The sequence below is a fragment of the Dunckerocampus dactyliophorus genome, chromosome 2 (genome assembly GCF_027744805.1).
Source record: "Dunckerocampus dactyliophorus isolate RoL2022-P2 chromosome 2, RoL_Ddac_1.1, whole genome shotgun sequence".
Lineage (NCBI taxonomy): Eukaryota > Metazoa > Chordata > Actinopteri > Syngnathiformes > Syngnathidae > Dunckerocampus > Dunckerocampus dactyliophorus.
Genome location: NC_072820.1, coordinates 37,193,724 through 37,216,603, shown reverse-complemented (window position 1 = coordinate 37,216,603; position 22,880 = coordinate 37,193,724). Strand labels below are relative to the sequence as shown.

General features: G+C 40.2%; 3 protein-coding genes across 4 annotated transcripts in view; 2 read left to right on the top strand and 1 right to left on the bottom strand.

Annotated features, from left to right (window-relative positions):
• Positions 1–4,135, top strand: part of LOC129168268 (SH3 and multiple ankyrin repeat domains protein 1-like) — a 49,737-nt gene extending 45,602 nt beyond the window's left edge. For both annotated transcript variants that reach the window (XM_054753354.1, XM_054753362.1), the window contains exon 27: positions 123–4,135. In XM_054753354.1, coding sequence (XP_054609329.1) covers positions 123–1,014 — 892 coding nt within the window. In that variant the 3' untranslated portion in view covers positions 1,015–4,135. The remainder of the gene's footprint in view (positions 1–122) is intronic.
• LOC129168418 (cytochrome c oxidase subunit 6B1) overlaps positions 1–22,880 on the bottom strand; it is a 210,160-nt gene that overhangs the window by 141,672 nt on the left and 45,608 nt on the right. The window lies entirely within an intron of this gene.
• LOC129168377 (protein kinase C and casein kinase substrate in neurons protein 3-like) lies at positions 6,527–22,364 on the top strand. Its single transcript, XM_054753586.1, has 10 exons — positions 6,527–6,711; positions 11,677–11,741; positions 11,852–12,008; positions 12,177–12,412; positions 16,017–16,172; positions 18,970–19,145; positions 19,224–19,344; positions 21,096–21,163; positions 21,240–21,319; positions 21,482–22,364. Exons 2-10 carry the CDS (start codon positions 11,685–11,687, stop codon positions 21,592–21,594), a joined length of 1,164 nt encoding a protein of 387 aa, XP_054609561.1. The 5' UTR covers positions 6,527–6,711; positions 11,677–11,684; the 3' UTR covers positions 21,595–22,364.

Here is a 22,880-nt window from a genome sequence, read left to right as displayed (position 1 = left end):
GTAGTAAGAAAACATATCTTCTCAGTCAAAAATAAGCATTTCTTTTTACCTTATATAATCTTGCTTAGAATTATTATTTTTTCTAAGTAATTGACATGTTTCATTAATCTTTTTTCTTTCAGGTATTCAGCAGATTTCACCGATGCATTTCACAGCCCCCCTACCGGCCGCTCCACATCACCGTTACCCACCACCTCCCCTCAGCACCGTCACGTACTCCCACCCAATCTATCTGCCGCTCCCTCTGTGTCCCCTTCCCCTCAAGTCCCAGTGCAGCGCAACTGGACCCGTTCCCCCTCTCCTCAAATGCCGTCCTCCCCGGTCCACTCTCACCCTCCTCATTCACCCACCTACTGTCCTTACCCGACCTCGCCCAAGCATCGGTCCAAGATGCGGCGACAGACTTTCGATTTCCAGTTCAGCCCCACTAAGGAGATGCGATCATCAGTTTCCAGACGCCGTGCTCCCAGCCCGCTCATCTATAACACTGAACAGCCCAGCCCCACGCCCCCCAGACCCTCCTCCCTGCCCATCCTTCCCAGTACACCGGTCTACAACAACCCCTTTGAATTCCCTGGCCCTGCGTCCCCTGGAATCCCTCTAGCAGACGCATACTCAGCCTCGACACCGCCACTCTTCTCCCCATCTGGTGTGCCAAGTGCCAACCCGCTACTCGCCACCCGCTCTCTCTCCCCAACCCATTATCTCTCCGGAGCCTCCTCCCCTCTGCACTTACCCCCCAGCCCGTCCTGCCTCAACTTCCCCCAGTTTACCCCTCCTCCCCCCGCCAAACCCTTTGCTCTCAAGCCGCTGCCCTACTGGACAAAGTACGACGTGGCCGACTGGCTGGCTTACCTAAACCTGGGCGAACACATAGAGCGTTTTATCGATAACGAAATAGACGGATCCCATTTGCCTTCACTTACCAAGGATGACTTCTTGGACTTGGGGGTCACTCGTGTGGGGCATCGAATGAACATCGAGAGGGCGCTGAAGAAACTCACTGACAGGTGAGGGAGGACTTTAAAAGCAGCAGCAGAGTCCAAAGGGAAAACCTGGATTGCCCCTTTTCTTTATCACAAGCTTATCATTTATTTTTCTTCTCTTTTTATTTTTCCATCTCTTTTTTTCTTATTGGTTCTCTTCCCAGGCGCCTCTCCTACCCTTTGCATATCACTGCTTCCCCCAGAGACACAGACTGAGAGTGATGGGGTGATTGAAAGGTGACAAAACACATGACAAATGGAACATTAACAGAAGACAAGAAGACCGTTGGATGTCAAGCTGCTCATGTTGATATCTGATTTATTTGCACATTTACTGCAAAGACTCCTGTTTTGAAATGAAGTATATCACCGAATGCAAAAACTTTTACTAGACAGTTGTTTAACACGCTCTTTTCAGATGGATTGTCACACCATCTTCTGTGAGCTTATAAAGATGCTTAAAGGGTAAACACCACTCCAATGTTGCCAGAAACACAAGGACCCCCATCGTGTCATCACTTCAAGTGCGGCCAAAGTCAGCGGGCGGGTTTCTTTCTAGGCGACAAAGAAAGTGACATGAAAAATAGTATTTTGTTGTTATCTACTCGCCATATCGCCCAGAATGACTCCCAATAATAAGTTTTGTATGTATGTTACTTGCGAGCACTTAATATAGCTTACGTGTTTAACGGGATTCACTATTATTAGGTTTGTACTAAGTGCAATCATTTCTAACTATTTTAAAACCAGTTCAGTCAAGCTTGTGATACACAATATGGTTGTGGAAGTCAAGACATTATTTATTTATTACAAAGGAGTATTAGGTCTACACTGAAAAGAATAACTAGTAATATGATTAGTCATAATATGATTAGTCGTAATGTAATAAGGACGTAATAAGTCACAGTGGTACCACAATGTTTTTTCCCCTTTTCACAAAAAACAGTAAAGTTGGACTTTTAACAAGTGAATCTCAAAAGTCCAAGCTACTGATGCTAGAGAACATGCTACATTCATCAGGTAATATCAACAAATATATGTATTATTGATTTAATTTTGTTTTATAATATTCTGGCTTTATGCTTGTCAAATAACAATATTTTTCTCATAATCATAAGACGTTGTCTGTTTTGACATTAAAACTTTTTCCACCTAACTGACTTTTTGGCTTACTTATCGTAATATTGAGGTGGAACTTCATTTTCATAGTATTACACCTTTTTCCACTCATAATATTTGCTTTTCTTGTAATATTATGACTGTCTTACCAGAATAAAATTACGGTACGTTATTCCTGTAATTATCACAAACTCATCAGTATAAGTTTAAATATGTTTTTTTACACATAGACTTTATCACAATAGCACTTTTTTGTCATAACATTTCACCTTTATTTTTGGAATATTGGAATTTTTTTCTCATATTTTTGACTTTTTACTTGTCGTACTTTGACTTTCTTATCGAAATATTGAGACATTTTTCCTCATGATGTTCCTTTTTTTCATCATATAAGTTTTAAGTGTAATATTAATGTTTAGGTTTTAGTTTTAATCATATATTGGCTTTTTAGTTGAACTACTTGGACTTACTGAAATATTCAAAAATGTTTCTTCATGATGCCACAGCTTTTTTCTTGTCATACTATGTTTATATTTAAAATTTTAATTCTAATTTTATGACTTTATTATTATGACTTTTTTATTGTGACTAGTTATGACTCTTTTTGCAAATATTTAGAATTTTCTCAGAACATAAAATTACACCTTTTTTCTTGTAATATTTTAACGTTTTCATGTAAAATCACTTTTTTTTCCTAAATATGACAACTTATAATAAGATTATGACATTATTCCGACTTTTACCATGCCTTTTTTACATAATACAGTAATACAGACTTTTTGTATCAAGTTCCCAACCAGGGTTGCATCAAGAAGTACGTCTGGTCTAAAAGCTAAGCAAAAACTTTTCATGCGATTGACTCGCCCGTTGAAAAAAAAAACCCAAAACTTTTTTTCTCGTAATGTTTTGATGTTTTCACATAACATGACTGTATTGACATAATAATTGAACTTAAATTCCATTATTAGTACAACTTCTGTTGTAATACTTTGACTATCACATAATACGGTATGCCTTTTTGTGCATATTATTTTTGACTTTTTCACTTAATATTTTTGTGTTTTTATTAGGACTTTTTTTCTTGGAATATTTGGACTTTTTCATGTAAAATTATTACTTTTTTTCTCATAATATTTGGATTTTTTTCCTGTAATATTACAACTTCGACCTTTGAATATTTCAGTTTTTTTCTCGTGGTATCATTTTCTTCTTTTCAGTGTGGCCCTAATACTTCACTTTTTAATGTAGTCATGATATTATTATTATTTATCATACTGATAGAAAAAGTACATGTTGGAGAGGAAAAAAACCTTTTTTTATTTCTATTGCAGACGGCAACTTACTTTCTTTTCTACATGACTGGTGCCATAGCACAAGTGGAGGGATGGATGCCATACTGTTACTGTAGGTGCCGTGATCACAAAGGGCTTTTTTACTTCTTCACCTCCTGTGTGTCTGTTTAAAATGTCTTTTGGTTTTTTTTTTTGCTGCTACTTGTTGACAATCCTGCTTGCCTGTTCCACACAATCTGACCACCTTCACTTTAGATAAACACATACAATACATAATAGAGCGGCCTGGAGTTTAGTGTTTTAAAAATCTCTTGTCTTCCAAACTCTCTTGTTTGGTTCATATTTTGACGGGGGTGTGATTTCTGTCAATGCTTTCTATACTGCTCGCCCTGTGATGACTTTAGTGAAGCAGACGTGCTAGGTTTAATGCATATTCTCGCCATGTGAGTAACTAAACATGACTCATGTATTCTCCTCACGCTGAGTCGCCTCAGTGCTATTTGTGTGACGACGGGACTGAGCGGTAGTGTAGAAAACACTACCTACGTATGATTTACGGTACATGAAGGATTTTAGCTCTAGTGAACTGTATAATGAATATGACTACATGCAGTATGGGTGTAAGTATGCTGAGCTTTAAAAAAGTATATATGGATATAAAGTTACATTTTAAATCAAATAGACTACATACTAAATAAAATAATGATAGAGGTACAACTGTGTTGAAATAAATTCTGAAATGATTCTTTGTAGTGTTTTAATGCAGCTTGGAATAATCATGGCATTTAAAGGTCTGTGGTTTGGCAGCATCCCTGAAGACAGAGTGTGTTTTCAAGACAAGGATGAGCCAATAAGACAAAAGAAAGGAGCTCACTCACTAGGAGGGATTAGATGAAATGCTTTCATTCAAAGCAAAGCAGCAAAAGGGCCTCAGTCATGCAGCAAACCAAAAAGACAGCCGTGAGGTAATTTTTAAAAGAAGCCTGGAAGAAGATGAAGAAGAAGGTTTTTTTTTATGTATTTCTTTATTTTTTGCTAGCACAGTGGTCAGTCTAACATTTATGGTACAACACTGTTGCCCTGTTATTTGAATTCCCAACTTTCTGAACAAAAACAATTGACGTGAACTACATTTATGGAGCCTCCTGTGAGCTGTTTATTTGACAGACGAGGGTGGTCCTTACATCAAAAGTCAGCATTTATTCAACATAACTTGCAGGGGATTCATCTTATTTAGCTTTTTTTTTTTTTTACTGTACAGTAGTTTATTATATTACAACTAGGCTAAAAATAGTTTAACCGGATTGTTTCATCGCCACTTAGCTCACGTCAGTTTAGCGAGAAATTAGCGCTTGTTTACTTAGCTAGTTTGAGTTTGTCATATCTTGCTGTTTACCGTGGTTTATCATATTTTAATCTCAGTTCAGTTCACACTATCCTATTTCAAAGGAAGAGTGCTGCAGCTATGAATCCATCAGATGGCGCTGTTGCACAAGTCAATTCACTCAACATTTTGCAGCAGGAAGATGCTTTGACGAGACGTGATTTTGTCTTAATTCTCAAAACAATATGCGTTCAAAAGAGTAATACATTTGCATCATAAAAATGCCTCCTTGAAAAAAATCAGACCTCACAAATCGCTCTGCGTTATATTTGTCTCCCGCCGTGTCCCTTCGCACTGTCGCCTCGCCATTCGTGTGTATGTGATGAAGACGCTCGCATCTTCTTCCGCTGTCGAACACACATAAACAAGATGGCCACGGTGCTACGTCACGGACGAAGATGCGAGCATCTGCATCACATACACGAATGGATAGGCAACAGTGTGCAGGGACACGCGGGCCAAATGGGGTTCCCCGTGGTTACCATGGTAGGCACAGAAAGTACCATCGAAAGTTGATAGGGCAGACATTCGAATGAGACGTCGCCGCCACGGGCTTATCTGGAGTCACCAAAGCGACCGGGGCATTCCACTCTGGGGACAAATATAACGCAGAGCGTTTAGTGAGGTCTGATTTTTTTTTAGGAGGCTTTTTAATGATGCAAATGTGTGTGTTACTCTTTGAACGCAGATCACTGTTGATATAGTCCACTGCTGATGGGGAAGTCATACAACGATTATCAGAACGATCCCTTCAAGATCGGAAGGTCCGACTCTAACCGATGCTATTGAATCAATTATACCCATAAGAAATTATGTAAATCCAATTGATCCTTTCCAGAAAGCCAAAAATGTTAACACAAGGCACAATTATGTTTTACATGCAGTAAACAATTCCAAATGCATATTAATACATATAAACGATGAATGAAAGGCACAAATGACCTTTTGCATTCATTGAAGACGTGATTATTGATGTGTGTTCCCAAAGACACAGTGCGGCAGCAAGACACCACTTCAACAATCACTCACATCAAGAATCATGTCTTCAATATAGGTAAAAGTAACCTTAAATGTTCATTTATCCCTTTCATTCGTCATTTTTATGCATTTAGAATTGTTGTATGCATGTGAAACTATAAAAAACATGTTTTGTGTTAACATTTTTGAGTCTGCTGCTGATGACATCATCGACGGGCCACGTAGCTGATTTCCAGTTGTTAGCACGCTAACCAAGGTTCCACTGTAACTTAAATATCAAGAATAAAATCATATAACCCAGGGATATCTAAATTGCGACGTGGGGGCCATGTATGGCTTCCAGCTTGATTTTTTTTTTTTGAATATTTTTTAAAATTAAATAAAATTAAACATTTTGAAGGACTGGAAAGAGTAAAAGTTGAAATATTCAATGTTTAAACAAGATATGACACCAACAACAGTGATTGTTGAACTATTTTTAATAACTTATCTTATCTCTTATCTACACACGAGTAGTTTTACAGTGTTTAATAACAAATATAATTGAAAAAAAGTTACTAATATTAAAATGCCTTCTTAAATTGTTCTGTATAAGAAGATCTGGAATAGTCCTTTGAGCACAGCAAGTGAACAACATGTGCTGCATGACAAGTGCATATCTGTGTGACATGTTCCCTTTCAAGGAATGACGACAAAGGGTCACATCATCAGGGTGGGGAACGCGGGTCACACCCACTCTCTAATAAGCTTGCATGTCTTTGACACAATTGTGCGAGCGGGTCTGTCCAAATGACGCTTGTGCATCCCATTAGAACCATATAGAGAGTGACAGAAGGAGGGGCAAGGCGGCTGGGGGGGGGATCCCCTAGGCAGTGCAAAGTGATAGTCCGAGAGGAGTTGAAGGGATGCAAGCCATGGAGTTAAAGTGACGGACGAGAGAAGATCAAGAGAGGTAAGATCCCCTCGCCTCATTTTTACTGACGCTCAGCATGTGTGTGACTGGAGGGAAAATGGGGTCGGCGGAGAAGGGGAAGCGTCCACTAACAAGTGGTGGTCACTTGAGTAATCACACAGAGAACATAAGTGAGTTAGTGGCCATGACTGCTGACACCTCGTTGCCTTCGTTAGTGTGTCACTGCTTCTGTTGTTCCTCCTGGCATACCTGAGCTTTGGCAGGATCAAGATGGACACAAGTGAAGATGCCCAAAAGTACTAATGCAGGGAGCAGCTATGGTCTGTGTTGTCATGAGGCGTATTTAGTCACTTTCACATGACTCACATCACAATCTGTCCAACAAGCCGGCCTTTTGTATGGGACATCTTCACTTGTGAAAAATTCCCTTTGAATCCCCCACGGTTTGGCATTTTTCACCGTATTAATCAGAGCAAAGGGAAAGATGACCTTTCGCTGCCGTTTATTTTTGGGAAAGGCATCAGGAAGAATGCAGGAGCAGCTGTTCTATTCCTGCTGGTAGAGAAAGCTCACACCCTCCCTGTGAATTCCAGTCTGCCACTGACTTTACTCCTACATGTATCCAAGCACTATACAGTATAAATAACACAACTTTACCTCATCAGCACAGCACTACATGGACTAAAGCACGGGGTGTCCAATGTGTGGCACAGGGGCCGTTTGCAGCCCACAGCTCATTTTTTATTGGTCCACAGCGTATTTTGACAACAAAAATAAAGTATGGAAAATCACACTAATACAGCAGAACTAGGTTAGGTTGGTCTTGTTTATGTTGACAACTCTTCTACATCGACAAACCCGTCAAGTCCTGGTCCGTCATGTTCTTCTTATTACTAAAAAGTGCCCGCTTAAGTGGGTATTTCTAGAAGAATCTGTCTATGTCGACATGTTCTTTTTAGGACTAGGTATCATGAACAGCAACATATGCGCTAGGGTCCGCCCTACACAGGACAATCCGTCCTTTGGACCGCGGTTTTTAATACCTTTCCACATTGTATGTGTGCATGTGTGCATGTGTGCACACGTGCCTGTCCAGGCTGGGGAAAAACCCGTTTCCTGCACTGTACATATTTCAAGTGAGGGACAGGCTGCCTAAAAACAGCCGAAAAGGCGAAGCATTCGCTAACAGAGTATAGGACATAGTACGTATCAGAGAGTATAGGCAACAACCCCCGCGCGGCCCCGCCAATGAGTGGAGGTGACTCGGACCCAGCGGATCTCCTCAGCTACATGACCGCCGGACCTCCCGCCTCCTGGCCCCCGTCCTTGAGGTGCGGTGCACCTGTTTTTGAACACTTCACCTCCATAAATGGACAAAGATGAGCGTATAAGATGAAAGCAGCATGCTGCCTTTGCTCAGTAGAAATGAGAACAGGCACTGCACTGCAACTATTAACGTGGCACTTCAGGTATGGAATTTTACTAAAAATAAAATAATCATCACCCTGTTCAAACTCTTAGTGTTCCATTTGGACCTTCCTAAAAAAGATATTACACTAATCTGCTTTGTAAGAGTATATAAGAGTAACAGATGCACAAATAGAGGAAATACAACTGCAGGTTAAAAAAAAATCATATTATCACCCATTATCCTTATGTCTGTGTCCAAAGTAAATGTGCAAGCAGTGGCTAGTTTCAGTTTCGATTATGTTGACAACCACTTATGTCGACGTGAGTCAGCCAGTTGGAGTACTGGGACAGTTGTGTGTTTTTAAACGCTTATTTCTTTTCCTGATACAGTTGTCCCTCGCTACATCGCAGTTTGAATATCATTCCCTCATTCTATTGTGTGTTTTTTTTTTTTGCCCAAAATTAATTAATTAATAAATGATCACTGTTTCGTGGTTGACTATGGCCCATTATTTGTCAAAAATATTGAAATACAAGTTATATGTACTAGTATTCTGGCCACTAAGCATCAGTAATGACACAGAGTATTGATGAAACATGACCTTAGATTTGATTGCCGTCACACTGTGTGTAGTCAGCCACGGCATGTCCGACATAATAGAGTGAAAAGATGTTCTCTTCCCATTTCATGTGGAAATGGTAAGTTTTTGGCTTCTTACTTTGTCTTTCTTCCCAATCCGTCTGGAAAAAGTTTATTATTAATTATTAATTATTCTAAAAGTTTAGAATAAATAAACTGGAGGCTAACTAGTTAGCTCGCGAGCATGCTGTTCAGCCATTGCCGTCTCGTGTCCCTGCGGTGATCGAGTAGCCTGTGCATTAGCAATGTGGTGTAAAGAAATAATAATAATAGGAGTGTAAAAGTAACTCTTGGGTAGGGATGCTCCGATCAGGGTTCTACGTTGCCAATTCCGATACTGATCATCCATGTGTGACATCGGCCGATACCGATCACATAGAGTAACTGTACACTTTCAATGTATCTATGATGAGTGCTATTGGCCAGTGGTGCCGTGTAAGGGGTTAACAGTTAGGACAATTCCAAGGTCTCCTGACTGACAGGGGGGCCAAAAAATAGGTAATTACCGGGGCTGTCAAAGTTAATGTGTTGACGGAATTTTCCTTCAACAACATTATTTTTTGATGCACGATTAACATGCGCACCTCTTGTTTGACCCTCGGCCCACACCGTAGTTTGACTGTGTAGCCACAAGCAGGAACAAATATTGAGCAGAAATGTGCAAAGGAAAGAGTATGTTCTAATTTAGCTTTAAAGCCCTGGCAGATGCCTCGCAACAACACCAAAATGATATGTATCTAATGTCACTGTGATTTTTTGCTTTGAACTGCGAGCTAAAATTCGGGTTACGAGCTGCTATTTATGGGTTGTCAACATAATAGACATAATCTCAACACACACACAACACACTTCCAGCTCTCAAAATAAAAACACAGTTTGCCGCATCGGTGTAAACAAAATAAGGGTGTCATAGAAATATCTGAATATAGAGTTAAATATCTTATTAATAACATGATTGGAATTACATCTACATCTTCCTTAATCACAAGCATGGCCATTACAGTTGTTGAAGATTTTGTAGCAATGTGTGCAGGGGTTGACATCCCACTAGAAAGGTTTGCCAGGCTACATCCATTTCTCAATTTCTAGGCAAAACTAGTCAACAAATGCAAGGATTTTTGTTTTAATTCATGGCCGTTTTATTCACTTGGGAAAAAAATAAAACAAGATAGATAGATAGATAGATAGATAGATAGATAGATTTTATCGGGCCCAAACCATGGCTGAAGTCAAGAATGGATGTAAATGGCATTAGCATTGCTAGCATTAGCATCGCACCAGCTAGTCACCAGCTAGTCAAATCTCAGCTAGAACTGAGATTTTCAACGCCTCAGTAAAACATACGTACATAAGAGTGATTTAATTCATCTTATTTATTATGTATTTTGTAAAACTATGACAGGAACAACATCAAACTAAAAGGACGAAATGAATACGGAGCCACCATCCACCAGTACGAACCTGGATTTGTCTTTCAGAGAGGTTGTTTACCAAACAAATATGCACGTTAGCTCTCAATAAGGTCATCAAATCTTACCTTTATGCATTCCCACGTAGTATCAGCATTTGGAACCAAATGTGAGGTGAAAGAAAAAAGGTGAATATACAGCATAGTAGTCTATCTGTCCATGGGAGTTAGAGGTTAGAAGGTGCTTTCAAGGACCGTCAAACAAAGTCGGAAAAAACGCCGCTCGCATTAAACATTCAAGAACTGTGGGATTTCTAACTGTGTATTATTTTTTGAATATTTCCAAAATGTATATCCCTTTACATAAAATTTGATGTAGTTATTGTGGTAGTTGCGTATCGAACAAAGAGATTTACATCCTTACTTATTATAGATTACACATCTGCAATTAATTATGAGTGAACTATGGACAAAATGTGGTTATATATTTTAAGTGATTGACAGCCCTAGTAAATATTAAAAAAAAAAAAGGGGAGTGGGGGTCCAACGTGATTTTTTTTTCATGGGGCCCTGCTATTGGCTATACGATATGAAGAATGGAACCATCAACTCACCTTCATTTAGACAAAAACATATTTGCCTTACTTGTTCAAGAGACCATATATCACTCGTGAAACTTACAGAGGATGAGACGACTTCTGTAAGGAGACTTTTGATGTGAGAGTACATTGTCTGATGGCGCTCTAGCACGACTTCCAGGTGTCATGGAGCAGGGCATCATGTGAGAGAGCAGTCGACAAACCGGTGTCTTCCACCACTGAGAGAGGCTGGTCATCTACTCTGATGAATTCAATTATTTTTCGGATTATTCGCTTTAGACTTCTGACTGTCAAGCACACACGGGCGAGTGTTCAGCGTTTTGGCTACATTAGCTGCCGCGTGACTGATCGACATCGTGAGCCTCGGCAAAATATTTGTCGAGGCATGTTTTGCAGGGGGCAACATTTCTATCATTCTCTCAAATGGCAGGTAAGATATGTTTGTTTTGGAATTTGGCACCACTGTGCAGTGTGAAGGAAAATGGGCGGGGTACGATCGCTACAGGGCCGAGCCGTAGGTGATCGCCGTTGAAAGGCGTTTATCAGCATATGCACATCGTGTGCTTTTTCACTGAAATCGGCCTATTTAATTAGTCACAAAATCAGAATTTTAAAGTTGTAGAGGGCACATTCCCCATCGCCTTTCGTTGCCATTTCCCTCCCTTAAAGAGTCCACCATGGTGGTAGCCAGCTGTGAAGTCTTGGAGGTCATTCTCCATATTTTCTTCCAGTGTAACTTTGTCCATGTTGTGTATTTGCGGCACAGACAAGAAGAGATCTAGTCTTTAGGGATACTAAGTGAAGACGTCTAACCTGTTGCATGATAATCACTGCCATCTCCCTGCCAATAAAGACAATGCTTTCCTTTGATTGTTATGCTTGTTAAACCACCCAGCAACAGTCATTCTTGCACAACAGCAACATCTACCTTGCCTTATGTGAGACAGACACCATCATGGCGAGCCTCCCCAAAGACCCACCTGAGGACTCCACCAAACAGAGCTTCTGGATGGTGAGGATTATATTAAGTCTGAACAATCCTAGGACCTGAGCCAAAGTCTTGCTCATGTGTGTTGGCAAGAAAACAACTCTTGATTGCTGTGCATGTTCACCATTTTGCAGCCTGGGAATTATGTGCGTACGGTGCACAGAACCCAGCAGTCCTACCAGGCGTGCAACGACATCATGGCCTGCTTCACGGAGAGGGCCAGGGTGGAAAAGCAGTATGCCCAGCAGCTCAGCCAGTGGAGCAACAAGTGGAAGTCCAAAGTGGATTCACGTGAGTGAGACACAAGGCTTGATGTGTAAAAACATGCACTGAGAGTGAGTCAATGTGTTTTGGTTTAGTGTGGAAAGATGGATGACATTACTTCTTTATTGGTTCCATGACTCACCTCGGAGGTCCCCCGCCATGTCTCATCCCTGCGTCTTGTCATGTTCCCTTCAGGGCCGCTTTACGGCTCCCTCATGACGGCCTGGCAGAGCTTCTTCACCTCCACCGAGCGGCTGGCCGCCCTGCACTCATCCATCTCGCAATCTCTCGTGGTGGACGAAGGTGAACGGGTGAAGACCTGGCAGAGGGAGTCCTTTCCCAAAAAACTCTTCTGCGGGTTCCGAGAGAGCCACAACAACAAGACACATTTTTCACGAACGCAGAAACCCTGGAACCAAAAGCTGACCAAGGTTCATAACATGCCATGTTGAATGTATGCTTGTGTTTTTGCTTGGAGGAAGGGTGGTCAGCAGCTTTGGTCTGAACCCCAGAATTCTGGATGTGGGTCTGAAATGTCGGTATAGGGCTGCCCTTTGTCACCGATTCTGTTCATTGCTCTTATGGACAGAATTTCTAGGCGCAGCTGGGCCCTACAGGGGAGAGTCTGAACTTGGCTGCAGCATTCGGTGTCTGCTTTTTGCAGATGATGTGGTCCTGCTTGCTTCATTGGGCCGTGATCTTCAACTCTCACTGGATTGGTTCGCGGTTGAGTGTGAAGCGGCTGGGGTGAGAATCAGCACCTCCAAATCCGAGTCCAAGGTTCTCACTCGGAAAAGAGTGGAGTGCCATCTCCGGGTCGGGGATGAGCTCCTGCCTCAAGTGGAGGAGTTTAAGTACCTTGGGGTCTTGTTCACAAGCGAGGGAAGGATGGAATTTGAGATTGACAGGCGGATTGGTGCGGCGTCTGCAGTGATGCAGACTCTGTATCGGTCCGTTGTGGTGAAGAAGGAGCTGAGCCGAAAGGCAAAGCTCTCAATTTACCGGTCGATCTACGTTCCTACCCTCACCTATGGTCATGAGCTTTGGGTAGTGACCAAAAGGACAAGATCGTGGGTACAAGCGGCCGAAATTAGTTTTCTCCGAAGGGTGGCTGGACTCTCCCTTAGTGATAGTATGTCTCTCAACTGGCCTGGCAAGACCTGGGAGCTGAACGAAGTGGCCGGGGAGAGGGAAGTCTGGACTTCCCTGCTTAGGCTGCTGCCCCTGCGACCCGACTTCGGATAACCGGAAGAAGATGAATGGATGGATGGTCTGAAATGTAATTGCGTGGTCCTTGAGTCAAATTTCACTGAAATCCATTCACAACTTTTGAAATTACATTACAGTGGAACCTGGATTAGCGTCCGCGTGTACAATGTACAGTGTACAATATGTGGCATGTTTAGTCTTGTTATTAATACACTGCATGAGTCCAGCTGTGCTCTTAATGAATTTCTTTATCACAAAATGTTGTTCCTTGTTAGCATCCTATTAGCTAGCTAAACAAAATGGCAACAATTAGTTTTACATGCATAAAATAATTCTAAATGCATATACAGCGCCTCCCTGTTTTCAGTCTGAAGGCAAAACTAACCTTAAATGTTTATTTATCCCTTCATTTATATGTATTTATATGCATTTTGAATTGTTTTCTGTATGTAAAACTGTAATTGTATAACTATTCAAACTTGGGCTGTCCTTTAATGGCACTATTTTTTGATGTGCGATTAATCTGCACACGTCCTGTTTGACCCTCGCCTCACACGGTAATTTGAGGAAATGCATCTGTTGATGTGGAGCCACAAGCAGTCACAAATACTGAGCAGAAATGGACAAAGAAAAGGGTATTTTGAATGGTAAGTTTAACTTCAAAGCCCTGGAAGACGGCTCTTGCAACAAGAAGAAAGACATTTGTATTTACTGTCGCTGTGAGTTGAATTGTCACAGAGTACGTCGATTCGCCAGAGAGAAGTATATATTTTTATTGTCATTTATACAGTGGTACCTTGGCAGTGTCCTAACTAACAAGTGTTTTTTAGATGCGGACTGTCTCTCGGCTGATTTTTTGCTTTGAACTGCAAGCTAAAATTTGGGTTACGGCTGCTAGTAGGCATAGCCGAGGACAGCTATTTGAGGGCTTGTGTCAATGTGACCATGACCGAAGACAAGAATGGATGTAAATAGCATTGTCACTGCGCAATACGTACCCAGAACGCAATCGGTCCCGCGCATGCGCAAGGACCACGTCACTTCCTCCTTTAGCTAATTTTTACGACAGCGCTTCTGCAACGTCACGTGCTGTGGTAGTTATTATTTTTTAAAGGTATGACCATAAATGGTCATTAACCATACTTCATATATGTAATATGTTGGGAGGTTATTTTATAAGTGACTCTTGTTAAAATACTTCATTAGCATGGGGATGTTTGTATCGTCTTATGACATCCACCAAGACTGAGCTGCGTAAAAACTTACGCACTGCATGTAGCGCAGACGTACACGTCATATCCGGGTAACGTGTAACATACATAAATAAATAGAATAAAACACATAAAGTGAGGTTATATTTCAATCAACCACAAAGAGATTTACGTCCCAACACAAACATAAGCCACTAAGAAGATGTCTTCAAATTGTGAATGTAGTATTCTACATTGGTCACTAAGTGTCAGTAATTGTTTGGTGAGACAAGCACCAGACTTGATTGCCAGAACAACAGACTTTCATTGCAGGTTTAAATGATTTCACAACAATTATTATTCTTCTTGTATTGTAATAGCACGAGCTACTGTTGAGGCTGTAACCCACAACAAGCTAAAACTCAACTCTGAACCCATGATGTCACTAATTACATAATTATGTCTTAAATGGCTTATTTGCTCTGATTATGTCTACTATATTGGGTAACATGAGTGGAAAGGTGACTATAGGGGTGTTATTTCATGTCTAGAGAGCTCTAATAATGTTAAAAACTGTATTTAGAAGATTGTGATCAGGTTTTTCTATGCCACAACTACGAAAATATTCAATTTATAGAGAAGGAATTCTACTTTTTGGAAATGAGGCTTACTGTATGCACCATAAATGCTGTCATTATACAGTATATGATAATTTTTTTTAAACTTTAATCATTTTGATTGGTCCTTTATTAACAAGTATGTTGCACAACACCGCAGCAACAGAACCAATGTTGTAATACCGTTAATCAATACCACTGATGAGTTTATTGTAAACGATATGGAAAGTGCATGCAGATGGATGATGCTATTGGACACTGACTACCCACAGTTTAAGAATGCAGCTCTGCCATCTTGCGGAACCAATAAAAAATCTACATGAGGAGGTTGCCTGCAGCACAGTTGATATTGTCAAATATTTTTAGACTCTATGTTAATTAGAGATAAGAGGTAAATGCATCACTTACTCTGCTTTGACTTGCACTTGCCAGGAGGGGGCTCTAGTGAGATTCATGGGACACGTGTCTGCAAAAGGAGTATTCATATGCACTATTCACAATTGGACCTGCAACCAACAGTGCAAGCTCCACGTTCCATGTCGTTCCTACCAATTACAGTGTTACGTTTGACTTTTTTTTTTAGTGCATCTTCACAAAAGAGAAACTAACCATGAAAAGCCATCAGAGTATAAAGTGCAATTGGAAAAAGCATTTGCTTCTTGACATACGCTAACAATTGGCAGTACAAAGCAGATGTTTCTGATACACAAAGTTGCCCATGACCTTGTGTTTCCATGATGATTTACATCATTGTCAGTAGCTTGTTTACATGGGAACTTCATTTTCCTTTGTAGCAAATGAGTCATTTGCCACATTATGGGGAAAAAAACAATGGCTGCAGCAAAAAGTAGCTTATAATGTACCTTTGAATCATCTGGTAATGTCACATTTCAATTGCCAAAAAGATGACAACAACATTTCCAGAATGATTTGGCTTCTGACAGCAACCACTCCCATTTACAGTGCCCTTGACTGCTGCAACTTCAGGCTACTTATTTTGTTTCATTTGTGTCAAACAGCTGGAGAAGGCCCGGCTCGTGTACCACAAGTCCTGTCAGAAGGAGATGAGCGCCGCGGAGAAGGAGAAACAAGCAAATGACAACCCTGATTTAAGTCCAGAAAAAAAGCAGAAAGTGACGGAGGCCAGAGAGATCGCCACAGAGGCGAAAGAGAAGGTGATTCAACAACAAAAAAAACAGTGGAGTTAAGCTGATTTGTTGCATTCCAACTAAGTTTTGTTGTCTCAGCGCACGTGATCCTGTTTCTTCACTTGCGCTACGATCTTATCTAAACAATGTCTTTTAACCTTGAATCCTTTCCTCCAAGCACTGCCCTTATTTGGAGATGTCTTACTATTCAACTCGTCTGCGTTTATGCAGCCCTGTGTTTATGGAAGCAGCAACCTAGCATAAGCCACAACATTTAAGTACACATGCACTAAGAGATCAAACACATCTATTTAATATTTCTATATTCCATTTGTTTCAGATATGCTTAACAAGTTACATTAAGGAGCATGACGTGGTTACATTGACACAATTCAACATGTCCGAAAGAAAGTAGGAAGAAGCAGAACCTTAAAAAGATAATAATGACGGATTTTGATCAGAGCCCTACCCAAAGTGACGCCATAGGCGTGATTTTATATGGCGCCCCCTTCATGTGTGAAATTGAATGGCATTGTTTTTACGATTGTCTTTCATTTGTAAGATAACGTCACCCAATTGACATGATTAACAGATCTGCAATACAATACACTGTACTTTAAATACTAGGGATGAGCAAGTACACCGCTAGCTGTATCTGTATCTGTTCACCCATCTAAATAATTTGTGTTTATGTCTGTTCTCGGAGTGGGCGGGACATAAACCGGAAGTGGGTGTGGTTTAACCGGAAATGGGTGGGGCGTAAATAGTTAATTATTTTACGTCTGAAATTGACATGGATTGATCATAAGTTGCTATATTTATTGTTCATTATTCATCTATATGTGTACTGTGTATGTGTGTAAGTGATCTGTAAGACTTTATTATTTCATTATTTTTCAATGATCTGTGTGAAGTTGGTGATTCATACAAACATCCAGTGATGACAAACAGGGAAATAATCTGTCAACCTTGTTCACTGTATTTTTCTCAAAAGCATCGCATTCAGTAGTGCAAGCAAAGTTTTCCAACTGACTTTATATCACTAGCCAAATTAGAAGCAAGCAGACGGGGAAAAAAAACACTGGCAGTGACCGATGCGACACAAGCCATTTATTTACAGCTCTATCTTGTCAAATGCACCGCGTACGTAACAACACAAGTTCACCAACTAACTTTAAATATCACACAAACTTAAGTCGAGGCGAGCTGAGGAAAACTGAGTACTAATTCTAGCAACGTGAGCTGGAGTCAAGCCACTGTCTGTGTGTGAAAGTTTGAGGCACCGCTCCTCTCCGGCTGCAGCCTGCAGCAAGTCTGTCTAGGGAGCGGTGGTCGGGTGTGAAGAGTGACTACATAAGTAGTTATTCAATGAGGATTTTCCTTCAGTACGAGTACGGATAATGACGAGCAATAATGCATGATCTGTAACAAACCGAGTATCCGGCTCATCCCTATTAGATACCCACAAAATAAATGTCCTGTATATAAGTGAATAATAACTATAGTAAATTATATATACAACAATCAACATCAAACAATTTAAATAACCCCACAGTTTGTGGTGTTCTTAGCATCTGCCTATATTGCCCAACGGGCCAGCCGGCTCTGGTTTTGATTTGCAATATCAGAGAGGTACTGATTTAAAGGAAAACTGCACTTTTTTGGCAATTTTGTCCATCATCCACAATGTGAGACATGAACACACGTCTTTCTCTTTTCTGTGCGTTCTAAAGATATAAAAACAGATAAAAAGAGACAGCTCATTACTGCACGTAATGGGACACAGCTATGCCGCCTACAAAAGACCGCTATTAAAACACCTCCAGAAACTTCCAACAACGTTCTATGCTTTTATATCCATGTTGTGACTGTTACTAGATAACAGTCACATTCATGATAGCAAGGCGTATTTTGGTCCTTGTAAGCATTACCGGAACTTCCTTCCTGGACACAGCGATTTCACATAGCAACATGGAAACGAAAGCCTACACCTAGCGTTAACTTTTCTAAACTCAAAAGCAAAAACAGCAGCAGCAGTAGCGGCACCTTTAATATGTGGTGTTACCTTTTTTTGTAGTGGCCTGACGGCTAGCAGCTAGCCGGTGTGGTGTGGCAAGGTATCAATACACCAGTATAATAATAAGAATGTCGCATCACATTATATGTAAATGGGGCGTTGTTGGCGCTTTTTGAAGTTTTTTTCAGAAGGCTTTATAGGCGGAATAAGTGTTTCCATTATGTGCATTCTTAGCTGGGTCTTTTTTAGTTGTTTTTATACCTTTAGAACGCACAAAAAAGAGAAAGACGTGTTCATATATCACAAAAGAATTGTGGAAAATTTTGCCTGTGCTTTTGCACAGTATTGCACATAAAAAACTAGTCTGTTTTCCCTGTACTGTATCGTTACACAAAATCAAGTCTTTCTGAGTCACTGTCCGTGCTATTTTTTTATTGAGTGTGATTGCTAAATAACCTGTCATGGGGTCAAATTAAGTTATGAGTGCCAGCAGTTTGAAAAAGAAGATGGGAAACGCTATTGAGGGTGTACGGGAACTCTGCATCACCAATAAGTTTCATCCATTTGCCATTTATAATTTTAAAAAACTGTTTTATGCATTTAAAAAACATAATTATTCTGTAGAAAATGTATTTTTTGTTAATATTTTGGGATGTCTGGAATGACGTAGTTGGATTTACATTATTTCCTGTGGGGAAATTGCCCCATTTTTCAGTGAAACCTCAGTTTTAAAGGTTTCGCTGAAAAATGGGGCAATTTTCCCCACAGTTCTTTTATAAGAACTTGTGTTGTTGTGCTGGTCCACAGGCCCGAGAGCGCTACGAGAAAACCCTGGAGGATGTGACGAGCTACACGCCTCGCTACATGGAGGAGATGGAGGCCATTTTTGAGCAGTCACAAGAGGAAGAGAGGAAACGCATCAGCTTCTTGAAGCAGGCCTTCCTCTCCATCCACCGGCATCTTGACGTCACCAACAACGAGGAGTGAGAAAACGAGGATATTTTATACTTTAAAGATCGTTTATTTGTTTAGTTTTTGACAAATGTGTGTGTCTGTGTCAGCGTGAAGGCGGTGTACAGTGAACTCCACCAAACACTCATGTCCATCAATGAGCTGGAGGACCTCAAATGGTGGAAGAACAATCACGGTCCTGGCATGCTCACCAACTGGCCAAAGATTGAGGTACAGTACCCTCACATGATACATAAAATGGTACCAAAGAAGAAGCTTATACTATGTGACACATATATAAACAAGTGTAGCACAATATGGGCTAGCAACCATATTTACTCACCTACAAACACTTAGCCTCTCTATAAGGAAGGAGGAACAATTCATAAAGAATGGAGGATGTACAGTAGTTAAACATAGGAAAATATACCTATATTGTTGTGATACAATTGGCCATCAAGTCGTGGTCCAGCCTGTTCTTCATGTTACTAAAAAGTGCACGCCTGAGTCGACGTAGATATACATTCAGGGGTGTCAAACTCATTTTCACTGAAGGCCATATTGTAGTTCTGGCTGCCCTCAGAGGACCACTTGTAAGTGTCAATATATATGCATACAAATATGAATATAACAATTGCCCATGCATTTTATTATTATATCTTACTAAGAAATTGATGGATAACGTGCTTTGAAATGAGAAGTGAAGTGAGAATGTTAAGGTGACAAGCAGACATTCAAGTATTTGATAACATAAAATGCTTGGAATATCTTGTTGCGTGATCCGATAATATTTAAGTTTAGAAGAACTGCGCTCAGTACAATTTTTCTGTCAAAATGAAAGAACAAATACATTTAAAAGGAAAAAGGGAACGTGCATGATTGACACCCATTTTTTTCTAAGGCCACCTAAAATGATGTGGTGGGCCTTCAGACACATTTTGACCTTTTGACATATGTGATGGTTTGCACATGTAGCATGCACTTTGAGATGAGTTACGTATCTATCCATCCACGTAACCACGTCATGTTCCTTAACGGTCGACCGCTTTTGTCAGCATAAAATTTCACATCCAAAGGGATCATGTTTATGACAAATAGGTCCGTTTATATCAACGTGTTGTCGTATTGTCAACTTTCTCATTATTGCTCACGTGTTTTTGCAAAAGCAATATTGTGCTCATGTCAAAATCAATAAAAAAACGGGCCCCAAAAAGAAAAGAACTGCCACTTCAAAGCTTTCTTTTTCACGGTACTTCCGCATCTAACAAAATACACCCGTTTGCGCAAATGCAGGAAAACTAAGTCAGCAAACTGCAGCAAGGTTAAAAAAAATCCTTGAATATCAGCCTTTCTCCTTAAGTCTCCGGTGAAAGTCACAAGTAAATGTGCAAGCCAATGGCTCGTTTCGCTTAAGTCAACAACCGCTTATGTATACACGAGTCAGCCAATCCGAGGGGTGTCTACTTAAACGGGCTCCACTGTAGGCTAATGTGAGGCTCCTATAAAGGGTTAATAAGAATGTCCGCTTTTGTCTAAGTATACTTGGCATTATATATGGTGTACTTTGTGATACTTGCATATACTGATCTGAGTAGCCAGTTGCACAATATATTATGCATCTTTTAGGTGGTGTGCTTGCTGTATACGTATGTTTGGTTTACGAGGTCTTAGAGCTTTGAGGTCAAGTGGAGTGCACTACTTGGCTGCACCCAGCAGGGGCACTCTTGATTCAGTCTCAACTAGTTGGCGTTCTAAAGAGACAGCCTACATTCACGCAAACGTCTGTTATGGCAGCATTGTTCTGTGCAACACCGGCATGGAAATAGGAGTTAAGAACATTCAGACAGAGCTTCTTCCACGGAATTGAAGATATAACTTGGAAATAAAGAAGAAATGATTGTTAATTGTACCTGTATTTGATTCATACAAATCCATGCGTTGAGTCTGAACTCAGCGGTGCTGACAGAAGTTTCTTCCTGCAGGAGTGGGTTCCACCTGTGAAAAAGCTGAAAAGGAAAAAGAGAGAGCAAAAAGGCAAAGAGGGTCGCCCGTAAGTCGACTAATTTCACAAATACATTTAAAAACAATTAACGTGGTGTTTTTTGACGCTTGCATCTTTGTTACAGAGTGATGATCGGAGGTGTGAAGGTGCGAGCCCTGTACGACTACGTTGGGGAAGAGGGTGATGAGCTCTCCTTTAAAGCAGGTGACACTTTGACAGGGATAGCACACACTGTAGCTCGGCATAGCTAACACACAGCTCCCACATCTGGAGCTGGCCACTGACAGTCAGCAGAGCTCCCTTCTTTATTTTAGAGTGTGTTATGTGTAAAAAAGAAATATCTGAGTGACACTGATTGTGATACAGGTGAGGAGTTCCTGAAGGTGGAGGAGGAAGATGACCAGGGATGGTGTCGGGGGGTCCTGAGTGGAGGGAAGGAGGGTTTTTACCCAGCGAATTATGTTGAACTTGTTGAATGACTTCCCAAACTACTATGTCCTGAAGTTATTTCTCACAATAATGTGTTTTCAAATATTCTAATTGTCATACAGTATTTACTAGTTAACATCTTATTTATGTTGCCACACTTTGGTTTGAAACAATATTTAGAAAAAGCTTCAAAGTTCTAATCCTTGGGTGTATTCATTAATTTATTCAAAGCAACAATGTGTGTGTGTGTATGTGCGCGTGTGTTTGTGTGTGTGTGTGTGTACATCCCAAAACAGTTCAAAAGAATGGGGGATGGTCTTTCTTACATACAACTCCAGTAAAGTTTTCCCGGGCACAGGTTTACTATAAGACTGTATGTGTATTGTTCACATGGTTAATGTTTACTTTATGAGTATCAGAGGGATTCCTTTTGAAAATTAAATAAATGTTTTGCAAACAGTTCATACAATTTATCCACACCTTTTTGTTCAAAGCTGTAAAATAAAAACGCATGGAAATGTGACATACTGTAAACTGAAGTTGTTGAGGTTGTTATACTGTATTTTTTTATAATCTAATGCATAAATAAATTCACATTGATCAAAAAGTTAAAGCAATATAATATTCTTAATAAATAATAATAATGACTACAAAACACATTAAATTAGATAATAATTATGCATAAATGACTGCAAAAACAATTTCATGTTATATGGATGGCGACCAGTCCAGGGTGTACCCCGCCTGTCGCCCGAAGTCAGCTGGGATAGGCTCCAGCATGCCCCCGTGACCCTAATGAGGATGAAGCGGTATAGAAAATGGATGGATGGATATATATATATATATTATAGGAATTCAATGATTTTTTGTCATGTATGCATCATGCATACATGACTAAAAATCATTGAATTTCTATCATTAATAATTATTATATTTTTAATTACTATATGATGACTTTATCCGTTCCATATACATTTATCTGTATTTTCATCTAAAGTGTTATTGAGTGTCAATAAAGGCACTTATAAACATTACATTATTATTATTATTACTATTATTATCATTATTATTAAATACAATGAGCACTCTAAATGGTCCATAGGTGTGAATGTGAGTGTGAATGGTTGTTTGTCTATATGTGTCCTGCCGACCAGTTCAGGGTGTACCCTGCCTCTTGCCCAAACTCAGCTGGGATAGGCTCCAGCATGCAACCCTAATGAGGGCAGGTGGTTTAGAAAATGGATGTAATGGATGGACAATGAGTACATTTGTTATAATTTATTGCTTTAACTATACATGAATACACATTGACATCATACTATGTTGCCATTACAAT